General features: G+C 42.8%; 1 protein-coding gene across 1 annotated transcript in view; it reads right to left on the bottom strand.

Annotated features, from left to right (window-relative positions):
- Positions 1-18,340, bottom strand: part of TDRD12 (tudor domain containing 12) — a gene marked incomplete at both ends in the record, with an annotated part of 109,580 nt that overhangs the window by 43,029 nt on the left and 48,211 nt on the right. The window contains 3 exons of the mRNA XM_080703546.1: positions 1,091-1,195; positions 1,535-1,595; positions 3,648-3,725. Of these exons, the coding sequence (XP_080559672.1) occupies positions 1,091-1,195; positions 1,535-1,595; positions 3,648-3,725 (244 nt within the window). The remainder of the gene's footprint in view (positions 1-1,090; positions 1,196-1,534; positions 1,596-3,647; positions 3,726-18,340) is intronic.

The raw sequence follows: 18,340 nt of genomic DNA, 5'->3' as shown, positions 1-18,340 counted from the left end.
TTTTGAAACAGATCTCACTAGATTTCAAAGGCCCTTGATAAGTTCCTGAAGCTGGCTAGGAACTGGTGATCCTCCTATCTCTGCCTCCCAAGTACTAGAATTACAGGCATGTGCCACCATGCTTGGCTTCTTTATATCTTTTTTAAAATAGTCCCAACCTCTTATAAACAAGGAAGAAAACAAATATGTATGTATAAACAATTTACCAAGTGAGAACACAGATCTATAAAGCAATTTTGGAAAGAATGACAAAAAATATATTACAAGCTGGGCGTGGTGGCGCTCACTTGTAATCCCAGCATTTGGGAGGCTGACCAGAGGATCACGGTTCGCGGACAACCTCAGCTACTTAGTGAGGCTCTTAGCAATTCAGTGAGACCCTGTTTCAAAATAAAGAATAAAAAATAGGGCAGGGGGTGTAGCTCAGAGGTAGAATGCATCTGGTTTCTATCCCCAGTACCACAAAAATAGAAAAAATAGCATATTACAACTGCTTTTGCACTTGTTGCTCCTTCTAAGCCCCATTTCAAAGTCACATTTGAAAATATATTTCAGAAGGTATTTACAGTCATACAATTGCTTCTCTACAAAAGAATGATTAGTTTACAGAAACTTAACTTGGAATAAATTAAAGCTAATAACAAAAGCTTCTTTAAAAAGAGAATTTCAAGCCGGGAGTGGTGGCACATGCTTGTAATCCCTGCGCTTGGGAGGCAGAGACAGGAGGATCACAGGTTCGAAGCCAGCCTTGCTGGCTTAAGAGACCGTGTTTCCAAATAATAATATAAAAAATAGGTGTCTGGGAGTGTAGACCAGAGATAAAAGGGTTTCCAGGAACCCCAGTACCATCAAAAAAAAAAAAAGAGAGAGAGAGAGAGAATTTCAAAAGCAAAGAAATTATACAATTTCAGAACTGTTTATTTAAAAATCCTTCTATGGGGCTGGGGAAGGAGGGGTATTTCAGTTGTAGAGTGCTTGTCTAGCATGCTTGAGACCCTGGATTTCATTCCCAGCACTGGAGAAAATAAAATCCTTCTAGATGTGAAAAGGTTAGGTTTTCTCATGAGCTGGGTTTTAAGAGCACTTTCACCTTTTTCACGTCTGCAGACAGTGGTGACTTGTCAAAGGTCAGGCAGGGTTCAATCCTGTTTCGGAGCACAACAGGCTGCTGCACGCCTAACTTCAACCTCTGCAACTGAGTAGTACAGACATTAAACAACCAGCATCTGCCCTGAGCTATCAGCACAGAGTCCAAGAACTTCACAGAGAAGAAAATAGAAGGCTCCAATGGAAACACCTGGGTATACATGCTTACCTGAAACACCAAAACTACCCAAATGAAAAGATTGTTTACTGCCCCCCCCCCGTAAATTCTCTGAATTAGTAATCACTAGATAATTTCTAAAAGCATGTCTTTGGGCAAAGTTCCCCATTCAAGGAGTTTCTCTTTTAATCTCAAGTATGGAAGGAGGAAGGAGAAAGATTTTAAGAGTAAATAGTTTTCCCTCCTAATTTTTTAAAGGGCTTATTATACCTGCTGCAGATCAGAAGTTCCATCAGCTCTCAAAGGATCAGGATTTAAAAATTGTAATAATCTGTAAAATGGTTTAAAAAACATTTAAAGAAATAAATATCTGTTTCCTCAACTGAGCAGTTATTTTAATTCAATTTTAATTCAATTTGGATCCAATGTATTCCAAAGCACATCTATAAAAGCATGTGTGTTCTATTTTGTTTTGTTCAATTAAGAAATGAGGGCCAAGCAGAGCCCTCATATCTGGCGCATGCTTGTAATCCCAATGCTTGGGAGAATGAGACAGGAGGATCGCGCAGGTTCAAATCCAGCCTCAGCTACTTAGTGAGGCTCTCAGCAACTTAGTGAGACTCTGTTTCCAAATAAAGTATAAAATAGGTCTGGGAGTATACCCCGGAGGTAGAAAAGCCCCTGGGTCCCACCCCACACACAAACAAAAAATAAAAAATAAATTAAAAAGATATGTGGGTCATAATGACCATGTCAGTTTCAGAAAGAACTTGTCCACTGCCATGTCTGCTAACTCAGTGGAAAACAAATTTAAAATTGCTTTCCACAAGACCCGAGCCGAACTCCAATATGGGTAAGAACTAGTAACAGGAGCAGAGAATTCACATGTCATTTTCAGTGGTGAGGACTTTGTCAGAAAGATGGATAGATTAGCCAGGCATGGTAGCTCATGCTTGGGAGGCTGAGATAGGAGGATCACAGGTTCAAAGCTAGCCTCAGCAAATTAGTGAGGCCCTCTGAAATCTAGTGAGGCTGTTTCAAAATAAAGCATAAAAACAGGGCTAGGTTGTAGCTCAGAGGTAGACTGCCCTGGGGCTCAATCCCCAGAAACACCCCCCAAACCAAAAAATAGATGTTTTTTATACATCAAACTGCACTCTTTCCTGGCCTTCCTTTTTTTTTTTTTTTTTTTTTTTTTTCCTTTCTCCTCCTTCTTAAGAGTATTAGGAGATTGCCCTGCTAGCTTTAAGATTAGACCTGGCCTTGGGACAGGGCCAGGAGAGAGGCAGACAGGAAAAAAAAAGAAAAACAATGGAATTCCTCACACTCTGGCTTAAAGGGCTCCTCCTCTTAGTCCTTTGGCTTAGAAAGGGAGCCTCCAATATGCAAATTTAACATCAGATAACTAGGATCAAGCAAACACCAAGCCACAAAAAAAAAGCCCCAAAAGATCAACTATACCCAATTCATTCTGTGAAATTGTTCACTTCACTAAAAGAATGAGGGAGGGAGGAAGAAAATGACTACTTACACTGGAAGGGAGATTTAAACAGAAAACCCTACCCCAGTGAACTGAATAGAAAAAAACCTTAAAGTCTGTGTATTAGTATTGGGAAGAGGTTTTAAAATGTAGTAATGTGTCAGTATTGGGAAAGATTTCCAATTTTATAATATATCTTCTTTACTAAGAAAGCCAGGGCTAGCTAGCAAGAAAGAAAGGCTAGAGCCAGGAAAAATGTGTTTCCTTGCAACAATTTCACACATTTTGGGGGAGAAGAGGAAAGGTAAAAGCCTGTGTCTGGAAACAGAGATGCCTCCCCCCCTCAGGCCATAAATCTGAGCCTGCGTTTGGAGACAGATGCCTCCCCCTTTAAGCCATAAAATCAATAGGCTGGAGAGAGAACAGAAGCAGAGCCAGGGCTGGAGATAAGGGGTAACATAATCTCCAGAAATCAGAGGGACCTGCTGGACTTAGGATAAAAACTCAGTAAACTGGAGTTCTTTGGCATTTTCATTCGAATTGCCCCTCTGTGCCCCTCTGCGGCACAGGGCTATAACTATCTCTATATTTTTATCTTTTTAATAAACTTCTTTAAATCTTCAGCAGCTGTCCAAGCGATGAATACTTATTCTTAGCTTAGGACAAGAATCCACGGTTTTTCTGTTTGTCTGTCTGTGTGGTGGTGGTGGGGGATTACTTCTCCCCACACACACACACCACGCACATTTCCACCCGCAACCTATCCCGCAACAGTCTGTAAGAGACTGGGGGGAAACATTTTTATGCAAATGTGGGTTTGTAAATAAAACATGTAAATTCTTCCTGCTTATAATTTTTATTACAATTTAATTCAATAAACAATTCAGACAAAAAAATCCTTACTTCACACAGACATTCTTATCATATTCTCTCTTCTCAGTCAGTCTTAGTGGCTTCTCATTTGGCCTCTGATTGGAACCACTAAAAATAAAATATACATGCACATATATATTAACATTTGTGAACCCACTTACCCCAACCCTAAGAATATCTTTATTTTCTGGGGAAATTTGTTAAGACTTACCATTGAAGAATTAGTTGATCTGTGAGAACTGAGGTTAAGCTGGGTAAGTATGCAAATCATATTTATGAACTAATTGTACTAGTATTGGGAAGAGGTTTTAAAATGTATTAATATATCAGTATTGGGAAAGATTTCCAATTTTAAAAACACATCTCCTGTATACTAAAGAAAGCCAGGGCTAGCAAAAAAGGAGGGACTTTTAATTTATATTTCTAAAGAAGAGGAAGAAAGTTGGAGCCAGAGATGGGAGGAAATCCCAGATCCTGGAGAAAGTTTACACATCTTGGGGGATGGACAAAAGGTGGTCGGAGATGGGGCTGCCCCCCCCCTTCCAGGGCAAATCCACCTGGAGACAGCAGAGCCAAGGCTAGAGATAAGGTAGCATATCTATAGATCAAAGGACCTGCTGTGGACTTGGTCCGGATAAAACACTTAAACTGGAGTTCTCTGGTATTTTCATTCGAATTGCCCCCCAGTGCCTGCCTGCCTGCCTGCCCCCCCACCCCCCCTCTCTCTGGCACTGGGCTGTAACTATATCCTGTATTTCTATCTTTTTAATAAACTTCTTTAAATCTTCAGCAACTTTCCAAGCTATGCATATTTATTCTTAGCTTAGGACAAGAATCCACGGTTTTTCTGTTTTTGTTTGTGTGGTTGTGGTGGAGGAATTACTTCTCCCCTCACACATGAAACACATTTTATCCGCAACACTAATGCTTCTGGTGCCTGTCACATACCACTAATTACAACTAGAAACTCTGAGTAAGGAAACAAAGTATTGGTATAGTGAAGAAAAACCATTTGAAATTAGTCAAAATCCTGGAGAGTTTCTTGAGGTTCTTCTTTAGTAGATGTAAACATCAAAAATTCTGAGAGGGGCTAGCAATGTAACTCAGTGGAAGAGCACTTGCTTCGAATTTACAGGGATACTGGGTTCAATCCCCAGTACCACACACACACACACACAAAGTTATGAAAGAGGCTCCCTTTCTAAGCCAAAGGACTAAGAGGAGGGGCCCTTTAAGCCAGTGTAAGGAATTCCATTGTTTTTCTTTTTTTTAACTCTGCCTCTCTCCTGGCCCTGTCCCAAGGCCAGCTCTAATCTTAAAGCTAGCAAGGCAATCTCCTAAGACTCCAAAAAAAAGAAAAAAGAAACCTATCGCTGCAGCCAGAGGAACTGGGAAATGGAAACTTTATGGTTCAAACAATGCAAGGAAAAATCTCCATAGCCCTTCTTCCCTTAATCCTACTGCTATTTTGCTCCAAAGTGGCCCAAGCAAAGACTGTACCACAGTTTCTCCAAGAGAAACTGTCTATGTGGCCAGAGGAATAGGGAGAAGGAATTAGAGAGTGTGAGGGAAATCCTAGAAACAAAGAGAGAAAGCTGGGAAGGGCCCCCTACTGCTGACTGTGACCCAACAAGAGTCTCAGATCAGGCTAGGCATGGTGGTGTATGCTTTTAATCCCAGTACTTGGAAGGCTGAAACAGGAGGATCGCAGATTCAAGGCCCGCCTCAGCTACTTAGTGAGGCTCTCCGCAATTTAATGAGACCTTGTTTCAAAATAAAGAAAAAAAAATAGGGCTGGGGGTGTAGCTTGGAGGTAGAATGCCCCTGGGTTCCATCCCACTACCACAAAAAACAAACAAACAAAAGCAACTGGGCACAGAGGTGCAAGCCAGTAACCCCAGTACTTGGGAGGCTGAGTCCAGCAGATTGCAGGCTTGAGGACAGCCTTGATAAGTCATGAGACTCTCAGCAACCTCGTAAGACCCTGCTTCAAAATAAAAATGAGTAGGGGTTGGTGGCACACACTTGTAATCCCAGTACTTGGAAAGCTGAGACTGAAAGATCACAGATTCAGGGCCAGCCTTAGCAACTTAGCAAGATCTTCAAAATAAAATAAAATAAAAGTGAAATAAGGGTGTAGCTCAAAATTAGAATGCCCCTGGGTTTGAGACAGGAGCCCAGGATGGCACTACTTAGTCCCAGTCATGTGGGGCCCAAAACGGTATCAACCAGTCCCAACCACATGGAGCCTAAGATGGTGCTGCTCAGTCTTGGCCACATGGAAGCTAATACAGGAAATCCAGCTCAGGAAGCAGAAATGAAATCCCATTTTGGTACCCTGCCTGTTCTTGATTCAATCAAATTCTGACTAGGCCTATATAATCTGTATTATATAGCCATTCAGGGTTCACATTAGGAGCTTTGCTCTCTAAGTGTCACCAGTGAATAAAGAGAACTACTATAGCCGTATCCAGCCTGTCTCTTGTTCTCTATGAACCAAAGCCTCCTGCGACATTTGGCGAGGCAGCCAAGAGGTACTTTTGGGGCAGTCTGGTCCCAGAGACAGGACCCAGGATGTTTTGCCTCCTCCAGTCTGTGACTTGGGAATTAGGTGTGGGAGACCTTGCCCAGAGATGGTTGGCTCTAGGACTGAGGACTGAGGGAGAAGGGGCAGATCACTTCCTTAGGAATTCCCCAAGTAGTGTTAGTAGTTTCAAGGGACACAAAACTGGAATTCAGTTCAGGATTCAGGTTGGGTTAGGTTTAGGTTGGGTGTCTGTGAATGGTAAGTGCAAGTATTTAACTGAGATGGACACCAAAGCCAGACTCCAGGTTGTACCTTACCGGGCCAAAACGAGTTGTTGAGCCTCCTGCCTGGATCCAGGGCCACCCTGTAATGGCTAACTGGCAATCCATCAAGGACCTAAAAAGTCCTTGGTCTAAACAAGGTGTGATGGTGCACACTTATAATCCTGGTACTTGGGAGGCTGAGACTTGGAGGACTGCAAGTTCAATGACTGTCTCAACAATTTAGCCACCTAGTGAGATCCTTTTTCCAAATAAGAAATAAAATTGAAGGCAGGCGTGGTGGTACATGCTTGAAATCCCAGTACTTGGGAGGCTGAGACAGAAGAATCGTATGTTCACAGACAGCCTCAGCTACTTAGTGAAACCCTCTGCAACTAGTGAGAACTTGTTTCAAAATATAGAATAAGCCAAAATTGGTGGCACACACTTGTAATCCCAGTACTTGGGAGGCTGAGACAGGAGGATCGCGGAGGTTCAAAGCCAGCCTCAGCTACTTAAGTGAGGCTCACAGCAACTTAGTGAGACCCTGTTTCCAAATAAAATATAAAATTGGTCTGGGAGTGTAGCCCAAAGGTGAAAAGCCCCTGGGTTCCATGCCCAGTACAGAAAGAAAGAAAGAGAATAAAAGATAGGGCTGGAAGGTGAAGAATAAAATAAAAAGTACAGCTCAGAGGTAGAATACCTGTGGGTTCCACTGCCAGTACTGCAAAAAAGAAAAAAAAGTTGGTCTGAAAATATAGCTTGGAGACAGAAAGCCTCTGGGTTCAATTCCCAGTAACTAACACACACAAAGGTGCGCGCGCACGCGCACACACACACACACACACACACACACACACACACACACACGTACACGTACGTCTTTGGGGTGACCAGATTGGAGGTTGATACTGCTCTGCCTATGCCAAAGAATGGCTGAAATGCCTCCATGAGGAGGATGGCTGGGTACCACAAAGTGAGTGCTGTCTGTTTTCTGTTTTAGGTGTTCCTGCACTAGTCTAGACTCTTTAGGTGGGAATGGGGTGGGGGAGCAAGCCTGCTCCCCTGGACCTCATGATCAGGAAATTTGGAGTGGCTTATACAGGTGGTTATAGATTCAAGCTAACCCCAGGAGAGTTACGTACTTTGCTGAGGTGGAATGGCCAGCCCTCAGAGAGCTCATTAGACCTGGCCACCACCTGATGCACTTGGGATCAAGTCACAGGCAGTCCAGCACATCTGGACCAGTTTCCCTACATAGACACCTGGCTCAAGTAGTTCAGACTCCTCCTTCATGGTTAAAAGGTCCAGTGTCTCAGATCTGTCAAGGAAAAGGGAGCTAGTGGCCAGGCAGGAAAGCAAAGGCAACACCCAGATGAAACCCAGATACTACTCATTTTGGAAAGTCCCCTGGAGAAGCTACACCTGCTGTTATATATTCCACAGCTTGTGTGGCACCCACAGGCTACACTGGCACCTTCAACACCTCCTCCAGGCCCCTCGGACCAGCCCTCAAGTCCAGAGGCAGAAACCCCAACTCCACCATCTTCCTGTGTCATTCCCACAACAACATCTGTGCCACAGACAAGTCTTTCCCCTTATCCAGCACCTTCAATATACCCACCACTGCAGATAACAACTGGCCGTTCCTAGAATTTGAGATCCCATGACCAACTCAGTGAAGGTCCTGTTCATGAAACACCACTGCCATCTGGTAGCCAGTTTTCCCTCAGGCAGCTCAGCCCTTCCCTCCAAAATGAATAAATATGGACAACCACAGCCGAGTCAGCCAACATTTGTGTACCAGCCCTTTACTACAACTGACCTTCTCAATTGGAAAATCATACTCTTATACTGAAAAGCTGCAGGTCCTGGCCAACCTCCTCCAAATCATCTTCCAAATGCACAAACCTAAATGGTCAGCTCCTTCTGACTCTTTTCAATACTGAAGAAAAGAACCATGTTTTGCAATCAGCAGCCACTGGGCCAAAGAATATGACCCCAAACAATGCCCTAAACCCCCAGGCCTATGCTCAACAATACCTCCCGACAATAGACACCCACTGCCACCCAAATAACCCTGAAGACATTGCATACTGGAGTGCTGAGATTACTTGCTTCTCCTCAGCATCTGCGTGAAGATTTCCCACGCAGTTAATTGGCTGGACCTCAAAGTGAGCGAAAGCCCCGAGGGGAGGTGTTGTCTCTGGCCAAAGTACTCCCCCACTCTTAGATATTCTTTCATAACTATTATTTTTTTGGTAATGATTCTTTTAACTTTCCACACGAATTGCTCCGGTGATGTAAGATCAGGACTGTGAGAGAAACTGAGTCTGTGGAAAATAAACTTTCTGGTAATTTGTCTAAGCCTCTAAACGTCCTCGGCCTTGCTCAAATGGTAATAAAAATCTAGTCAGAATTCAGATGCTGTGGAAAACATTCCAGTAACAGCAATTACAAAACGCATATTTCCCCTCTATCTCTGACCTTCATTCTAATCATTAACTTACAATAAAAGCCCTAAAAGGAAGGCAACCCGGTGCCTCTGTTTACCCCTCTCCTTGTGATCCTGCCTAGATACAGAGAAGATAAACTTTGTGTATGATTTCAAAGCAGCCTAGTTGATGAGCAGCTAATACTGCCCAATACAATAGAGCTGAAGGCTAGGAAGATTCTTGACCTTTACACCCAGTATGAGCACTGCCTGAGACAGGGAGGCGCCACGTGGCTAAGAAATGGACATGTCAGAACAAAGGACAGATATAATAAATGTGTAAGTGTGAAAGAAAGGAAATATGGTGAGAGTAAGAAAGGATTTTTATATGAAGAAGAGCTTATCCTAAGATTGTCCCAAATGGGAAAGAGAGAATCAGGGTAATCAGAAAAGAAAAGGATATTGCAAAGGATCTGTGATAGGAATATGGATTATTTATAAGATGAATAGGCTTCTAATAAGCCTATCATTTGAGGAAAAGTGCTCTGCAGCTAGGGAAGTACATTTGACAACTAAATCTAAAAACTTCATGTTATTTTTTGGTGGTTATCTGCCAAACTGTGTTGTGAGCTTGCTTAAGCTTTCAGACTTTAGAAGGCAATGCGGACGACACCTGGGAGACTTCCATCGCATCCCCCTGGATCACCATATCTCTAGAGATGGAAAGTTCCAGAAAAGTTAAAGAAGATTCCATGAGAGGCCTATTCTCCAAGCCCTGGGCATGCCTGTGTCTTCTGGAATTTGCCCTTTGGAGCTGCCTGCCTGCAAGGGCAGCTAGATCTGCCGCAAGATCCGGAGAGGATCTGGAGCTAATCTCTTGAATGCCGGACTAGTTTTTTTTTACTTTGTTTACATGTCATTCACTATTGTTTTGCAGTGATTGCACTCCTTTCTTTTTTCTACTATTAATCTCACTGGTGAAGGATATAAATTTTCTGGGTTCTTGTAATAGAGTGTCAATCGCTCAAGAAGCTTTTGTCCATGTCAGATTCTTTCCCGAAGTGCCATGAATAGGAACTTAAAGGAATTTATTTCATAGAAGGGAAAGAATCGCTGCAGATAAGTGAATGCAGAACTGCACCCGTATCCTTGCCCATCTTTCTGAAATAAATCTCGAGCAGACTCAACAGCCATTCCGACTGAGCCAGTCTGCCACACTGGAGGTGTACAAAGAGGCTCTCCCCAGGGACTTCAAAAGGGGGCTTTCCAGGTCACCAATGCTGCCAAGGTCAGAGAGATTCTTCAAACATCCAACAAGAGAGCCCTGTGCTTTGAGACTTATCACACATTTACTCCTTTTGACCCCAAGGCATCCAAAAACCAACAAATGGTTAACATCACCTCTGTTAGAGAGCTAGTGACATCCTTTGCAAGCTGCAGAAACTGAAGTATGCAAGAATGGATGCTTTCTAATTCCATTTAGGTAGCAAAGAAGGTCTTAACCAGGACATCAAAGAAAAACAGAAGCCAGATTGGAAAATGGGATGAAAAGCTCACCTATCTCAGAAGCATGGAGTTCACTGCTCCATGGTGAGCCTAACCAAGAACCAATTAGATAGGGGTGCCTTCGGTTCTGACACCCAGGGCCACCCAAGGAAAAGAGAGCTCCTCTCCAACATGACCAATGTACATTCTGTAAAGAACTTGGGCACTGGAAAAACTAATGCCCTAAAAAAGATCAAGGGCCCCAAAAGGAGCCATCAAGCTCCTTTCCTGGCAGTCAGCCAGACTAGTTGGTTTGATAACTAAAGAGAACTGGGCCCTGAAGCCCCGAAGTGGCCCATAATCCAAATGAGAGTGGGAGGGGACAGAGATACACACCTCCAACTCCTCATTGATACTAGAGCTGAGCACTCGGTGGTCACCAGTCCAATAACCTCCTCACCAACCAACATGTCAACATAACTGGCCCAAGAAAGTCTGTCAGCAAACATTCCTTCTCCAACCCCTGTCAATGAACCCTAGGAGGAAGGGAAGTCACTTGCTAATTTCTACATAAGCCAGACTATTTGGTTCTGCTTCTGGGTAGAGATCTCCTTGGCAAACTCAGAGCAACCATCACTTTCTCTAAGAAAGATAAACTGAAGTTCTCAGTGCCAACCTCTCAGCTGATTTGCTTTTTCCAAATGAACCAAAAGGAAAGTGGAGATTGAGGGGCAGAAAAGGGAGGTCCATCAGTCCAGAGGTAGCAGCCTGGTGGCCCACAGTCTGGTTCAAGAACAGTCACCTGGAATGGCCAGATTCCAAGCACCAGTGGACACTGAACTTCATCATGACACCGGACCAGTGCAGTTATGGTAGTACCCAATTTCTTGACTGGCCCTAGAGGGAATTCAGGCCTACCTAGAGAGGCTCCAACAACATGGCATCATCACACCATGTCAATCCCAGTGGAACTCTTGCCAGCCTAAAAGCCAGAAACCCAGGACTACCAAGTGGTGCAGGACTTATAAGCCTTCAACCTAGCCACCATCACCCAACATCCTACTATGCCTAACCCATACACACTTCTCAGTGTGCTCCCAGCCACCACTGTACCAATATTGGGAATGGCCTAGAAAGATTTGAGAAAGCTATGATTATTAATATATTTCAAAAATTGGGTGAGGGGCAAATCTGTGCAAGGACTTGGTTTCTGCCTAAAAGCAGGCAACTATTCCAATGTAAATTAACCTAGCTAAAAGCAATTAATCAGTCAATAGGAGAGGAGAACTAGGCCTGTCTCTATCTAAAGACAGATCTTAGTTGAGGAGAACTAGGCCTGGCTCTATCTAAAGACAGATCTTAGTTGAGGAGAACTAGGCCTTTATCTAAAGACAGATCTACATGATTGGATAAGCTAGCTAAGATGGTAGGAGGGGTCGACCTTCATGAAAGTAGACACCTCGCCACATCTTTTTGGGGGAGGTACCTTACAGGGTAAGGGGAGGTACCTTACAGGGACGTTCACTATGACAGAATTATGTAAACAAGATGGAGGTCATGGGTATAAAAGTCCGGTCCACGTGCGATCCCTTTGGTGTATTCATTTCGAGTCACCCCGCCCCCATGCCATTTTGACATGGGGCTGTATTTCTATCTCCTGTATTTCTATCTTTTCCTCTTTTTCTGTTTTTCTGTTTTTTTGTTTCTTTGGGGAGTTTTTGGGAAATTATTCCCAGGGGTCTAACAAAGATCCCTGGGGACAGTTTCCCAAACCGTAACAACCACAACCTGGTTCATGTGCCTAGACCTGAAAGACACCTTCTTCAGTATCTCTCTAGCTTCCCCGAGCCAAGAACTGTTTGCTTTTGGGTGGGAAGATCCAAAATATGAAACCAAAAGCCAGTTCCCCTAGACTCAATTGCCCCAAGGATTTAAAATTCCCCTATAATTTTCAGAGAAGCCCTGGCCTGTGACCTCAACTCCTTTCCATCCCACTCCTTGGGTTTCACCCTCCTCCAATATGTTGACATGAGACTTTTGAAAGCTGTGCTTAAGGAAAAGGCTAGCTGCTCACCCTCCTAGAGCACTGTGGTTAAAATGCCTCTAAAAAGAAAGCCCAGGCCTGTCAACAAAAGTAAAATATCTGAGGTTCACCATGTAGAGAGGGGAAAAACTATTATTGGCAGGACAAAAAGAGGCAGTCCAAGCTACTCCAGTGCCCACTAACTAGAGAACCCTCCAGAAATTCCTGGCAGCAGTAGGATTCTGTTGCATCTGGATTCCAAAACTTGCTGCCACAGCAAAACCATTCTACACATCTACAAAGTGGGGAGATAAAGACCCCTTTGTATGGGAAAAAGAGCAGACAGGCCTTTGAGCAATTCAAAAGGCAACTATTAACTGCCCCGCCCTAGAGCTCCTGGACCTAGAAAAAAGCCTTTCACCTTATTTGCATCAGAAAGAAGGAAAACAGCAACCAGGGTTCTGGCCCAGGGGGGTCTTAGTATCAACCAGTCGCTTACCTCTCAGAACAACTGGACCACTGATGCTGGATGGCCACCTTGCTTGTGGGCCCTTGTAACAATGGCCCTTCTTGTCCAAGAAGCTGACAAGTTACCCCTGGGACAAAACTTTCGTCAAAATTCCCCATTCTGTAGTCTTGCTCATGAACTCTAGAGGGCACCACTGGCTAATCAATGCCTGGCTTACCAAATACCAGGTTGCTTTGTGAAAATCCTGGAATAAAGTTGGGGACAGTACACACACTAAATCCAAACATTCTGCTACCACTTAGTGATCATTGTGCCGATATTGGGAAATGTCTTTGGTACTAATTTCAGAAACGTCTTTGGTACTAATTTCAATATGTATTAACTTCAAATGCTTTGGCATTAATTTTAAAATATAGAAAGTAGTCAGAGCTTGGGTGTTGTGCAGGCACTCAGGCAGAAAAGAAACCCTGAAGAGTTCCCCAGAATAGAGGTAGCTGAGGGCCTTTGCATTCTAAAGACAAGTTTTACATAATAATAACTTCTAGGACAAGCTAAAAATCTGCAAGGATGTGAGAGGATGCCACAAGCCTTCAAGAGATCCCCGACTTCAATAATCAACACATTTTGAGGTTTAACAAAAGGCTTAGGTCTGTACCAGAGACAGGGTGGGCCTACAGGAGGAAATTATCCCATCAAAAGACTTGCCCCATGGATTGACATCTATGTCGGGTCAGAAAGATAACTGGTTAAGCAAAGATGCAAGATAACATTCTTTATAAAAACTGTTCTGTATCCAAAAACTTCAGTAACTTATTTTCAAGTTACTCTACTACATCCCTCATGTAGTGCTTTAATTTCTGTTCTATCTTTCTGCCTTTGTAATAATAAAATTGCTTAAGCTTACAGCAGAGGAGTTTGGGTTATTCTTTTTCTAAAACAGCTTAGAACAAGAACCTGCAGCTACATCTCACACAGGTACAGTTTTGCTGTCCTACTGTAACAGTTTTGGGTGCCCAACAACATGGGGCACCATAACAATAATCAGCCAATCTATGACTTTGAGAAAGTGCTGGCACAAACCTATTCCAGAAGGTCAGACTTAAAAGACCATCCCTACTCTGACCAGATTTAGAAATGTTCACAGATGGGAGTAGCTCCATAAATTAATAGGGAAAACAGCAAGCCAGGTATGGAAAAATCTTAGAGGCATATCCCTTCCTGGGCAGTTTGTCCACCCAAAAGGCTGAGTAAACTGTCCTCGCCTGGGTACTAGAGTTGGAGGGCAGATCAAATAGTTAACATATACATCGACTCTAAGTATGCTTCTTTTTAACTCTACAAGTTCATAGAGCTCTTTGTAAGGAAATGGGGCTGTTCAACTTTGGAGAAAGGACCACACCCTCAAGAGATCCTAAAACTGCTTGAAGCTATTTAGAAATCAACAAAGGTGACCAACATGCACTTGTAGATAGCATCAAAGAGAGACAAGTCACAGGTTCTTGAACACTCAGAAGCCCCTCGTAATGCTGAACCATCTGCTAGTGCCCCTACTCCTACCCTAGGTACCTAAACATGTCCCCTCCCACGAGCCCCAAGAGTGGAGCAGTTAAGAAGAGAAAAGGCAACTGAAACCCCAGGGAAATGGATGCCATTGCCTAATAGCTGCATAGTCATTCCTTACAAGCTTGGGCCAATTATTGTGCAGGAGGTACATGAATCTACTCACATCAGGCCAAAAAAAAAAAAAAACTGAAAAGCTGCTTGGCTAGTATTACTACAAACATCATCTAGCAACCCTAGTAAAAGGGGTTGTGCAGCAGTGTATGACCTGTAGCAAACAAAAACAATCCTGATCAAGGACCTAAACTCCCTCCAGGAATACAGGATATAGGAGTGGCCTCCTTTAAAAGTGTATAAATTGACTTTTCTAAACTGCCAAAATATAATGGATATTGATACCTTCTAGTTATAGTATGCGCTCAGAATAGATGAATAGATGAGTAGAAGTATACCCCTGCCAGAAAGAAAAGGTCAGGAAAGTAACTTGAACCTTACTCAGAAAAATCATTCCTAGATATGAACTGCCCTTAAACACAGGGTCAGAAAATGGACCAGCCTCCGTCACAGATTATGGCAGCATGAGTATCATCTGGAAGTTGCATCCTGTATACATTCAGGCAATGTAGAAAGGATGAAGAGAGCCATCAAAACTGAATTAGAAATGATTTGTCAGAAAACCAAGCTAACTTGGGTCCAAGCCTTCCCCTTAGTCCTGTTTAAGATTAAATGTATTCCCATTAAGAGAATAGGATATTCTCCCTATGAGATGAAGTCTGCTCAACTCCCTCCTATCCTCCAAGGTCTTCCAGGAAGGCTGTGTGAAATAGAAGTTCATAGGCTTATGCGAAAACTGGGAGAGGTCACCCATGACCTACATAAATGGGTGCTAGATAGAACATCAGTTAGTTTTTAACTACCTCAGTCCATTACTATGAGCCTGGAGATTGGAATCAAGCTCCTCTCAAGGCAAAGTGGAGAGGACCCTTTACTATTATCTTAACTACCCCCTCAGCTTCAAGAGTAGACAGTACAGCTGCCTGGATCCATCACAACCACCTCAAAAGGGCCACCCCAGAACCACGATGGGAAGCTGTAATGAGCCCCAACATCACTTCCACCTGCGCCTCTGAAAGACATCATGCCTTTTTCCAATCACACCCAGGAAGCTGACAGGTCCACATGTGGCTGAACAATGAGGACTCTTCTCATTGCCTCTCCTTACTTAAAATCTCCTTTGTCTCAGGGACCCCATGTACTCAGTTATCAACCCTTCTGAGTAGGCAGAATACTTCAGACCTTCACTTCCTATATCCGTGTCAATCGGGCCTGCAAACAGTTAAATTTCAGCAAAGACATTTATACAGAGGGGAGACATTTATACTACAGGAAAATGATGTTTGTGTTGAGGCAAGAGCCAACTATGTCCTTGAAGAAGACTCTTGGCTAAAAGCTTAGGGACAAGATAGAAGACCAAAGCTTTCTTTGCAGACCCCTCTCTGAGATGAACAAAGCAGGGTTTCTCCTGGCAGCTAAGACCACAAGATAAGGCAGCTAAGTCCATCAAGACATCGCTACCCAGTCCCAACCACGTGGAGTCTAAGATGGTACCACCTAGTCCCAGCCATGTGGAGGCTAATACAGAAAATCTAGCTCACAAAGCAAAATAAAACCTGAAGCAAGCCCCCTCACCACCCCATACTGGTACTCCTGCCTGTTACTGATCCACTAAAAACCTATCCCACATGGGGCTATATAATTTGTCTGACAATGCCATTTGGGGCTTAGACTTGAAACTTTGCTCTCTGAGCCTCAATAGGGAATAAAAAGAACTCTTATATCCTCCTCCAGCCTCTGTCTCTTGTTCTTCATGGACCAAAGATTCTTGCAATAGGTTCAATCCTCAGTACTACAATTACTAAATAAATAAAATAGAGCTGGGGGTACAGCTCAGAGGTAGAACACCCCTGGGTTGAATTCACAGTGTTTGTCTCTCACTCTACACACACACACACACACACACACACACACACACACACACACACACCACAAGTTGAACATCTGCAGAACAACAAAAAGCAGCACACCAAAGGCTTATAAACTGAGCAAACACTACAACTATTCACAGAAAGGGAGACCAAATCCAAGGTCTGAACCTACTAACAAAGCTGCTGCCTCCTGCTAACATAAACAACTAGCCTTCTCTAGAGAGCTTTAACAGAAACCAGAATTTCACAATATATGGTTCAAAATATCCAGAATACAATCCAAGGTTGTTCAAAAGACAAAGAACCAGAAAAATCAGATCAACTACAACCAAACCAAGATGGCTCTTAAGTGAAACTTACCAAAAACTTTAACACAATTACAACTATGCTCTATTAGAAAAGCTTACCACTTTTGAATGAAAAAAGAAATAAAAGTTCTCAGCAAAGAAATGTAAACTATAAAAACAATCACATAAAAAGATGGGTTCAATAGCAAAATGGAATGACAGAAGAGATAGATTAGTAGAATTATTCATCTGAAAAATGGCAAGAAAGGTTTAAAATAAGAATAGCCACCAGGACCCTGGGGACAATTATCAAAATGTCTGAAGTTTTATCAGAGTCTCAAAAAGGAAAGAGAACCCAGCACTTGGGAGGCTGAGTAAGAAGGATCGCAGGTTCAAGGCTGATCTCAGGAACTTAGAGGACCTCATTAACCTAGTGACACCCTGCTTCAAAATAAAAAATAAACCAAGGCATGGTGGCACACGCTTGTAATCCCAGTACTTGAGAGGCTGAGACAGAAGGATCCCGTATTCGCAGATAGCCTCAGCTACTGACGCCCTCTGCAACTTAGTGAGATCTTGTTTCAAAATAAAAGAATAAAAAATAGAACTGGAGGTGTAGCTTGAAGGTAGAATACCCCTAGGTTCAATCCCCAGTACTACAATAAATAAATAACAAATAAAAAAGATTAGGGGTATAGCTCAGAGGCAGAATGCCTTTGTATTCAATCTCTAGTACAAAAAAAAAGAAGAAAAAAAGGGGAAGAGACTGGTTTTAAAATTTTTCCAGTAATAGCAGTCAAATGGTTCCTGCTATAGTTTGAATATTTTTGTTTACTCCTGATTTCATGTTGGAACTTAGTCCCTAACACAACAGCACTGAAAGTTGGAGGACTCCTGGTAGGTGGAGCAATATGCCCTCAAAGGAGCTTGTGGGAGTAATTCCTCTCTCTTGCTTTCCCACCATGCAAGAAACAGCATTCCTCCCCTGTAGAAGACAGAGTATGCAAGGTACCATCTTATAAGCTGAGACCAGGGGTTTAAGGAACCAAAACTACCAGCGCCTTGATCTTTAACTTCTCCACCTCCAAAACTGTGGAAAATAAATGTCTTTATAAATTACCCAGTCTAGCTGGGCGTGGTGGTGGATACTTGTAATCCCAGTACTTGGGAGGCTGAAACAGGAGAACAGTTCTCAGCCAGCCTAAGCTACATAGGCCCTCCACAACTTAGTGATACCGTTTCAAAATAAAGAATAAAAAATGGGCTAAGGGTGTAGCTTAAGGGTAGAATGCCCCGGGTTCAATCCCCAGTGCTGCAAATAAATAAACAAATAAATAAATACATAGCCCAATCTGTGGCATTTTTTTTACAGTAGTACAAAATAGACTAAGACTCTTTCTTAAATTGAAGACAGAAAGCTACAAAGAACCTTAATAACCCAAGCTTAAGAAACATGAGAAAAACTTAACTAAGACTTTTAAAAACTAAATTACTCAAACTGATAATACAAAGAAAATATTAAAAGCAGTCAAGGGAAAAGGTATGTTGTAAAGAGAAAGAGATGACAGTAGATTTTGCATGAGGAATAATACAAGCAGGAAGATAGTGGAGCTATTAATAAGGTACCCTGTAAGGTAGTTACAGAAAAGTACTGCCAACCTACAATAGTATATCTAGCAACATTTTTTAAACA

This window comes from Muscardinus avellanarius, assembly GCF_963383645.1.
Source record: "Muscardinus avellanarius genome assembly, chromosome: 10".
Classification (NCBI taxonomy): Eukaryota; Metazoa; Chordata; class Mammalia; order Rodentia; family Gliridae; genus Muscardinus; species Muscardinus avellanarius.
This window is presented reverse-complemented; position numbering and strand designations above follow the sequence as displayed.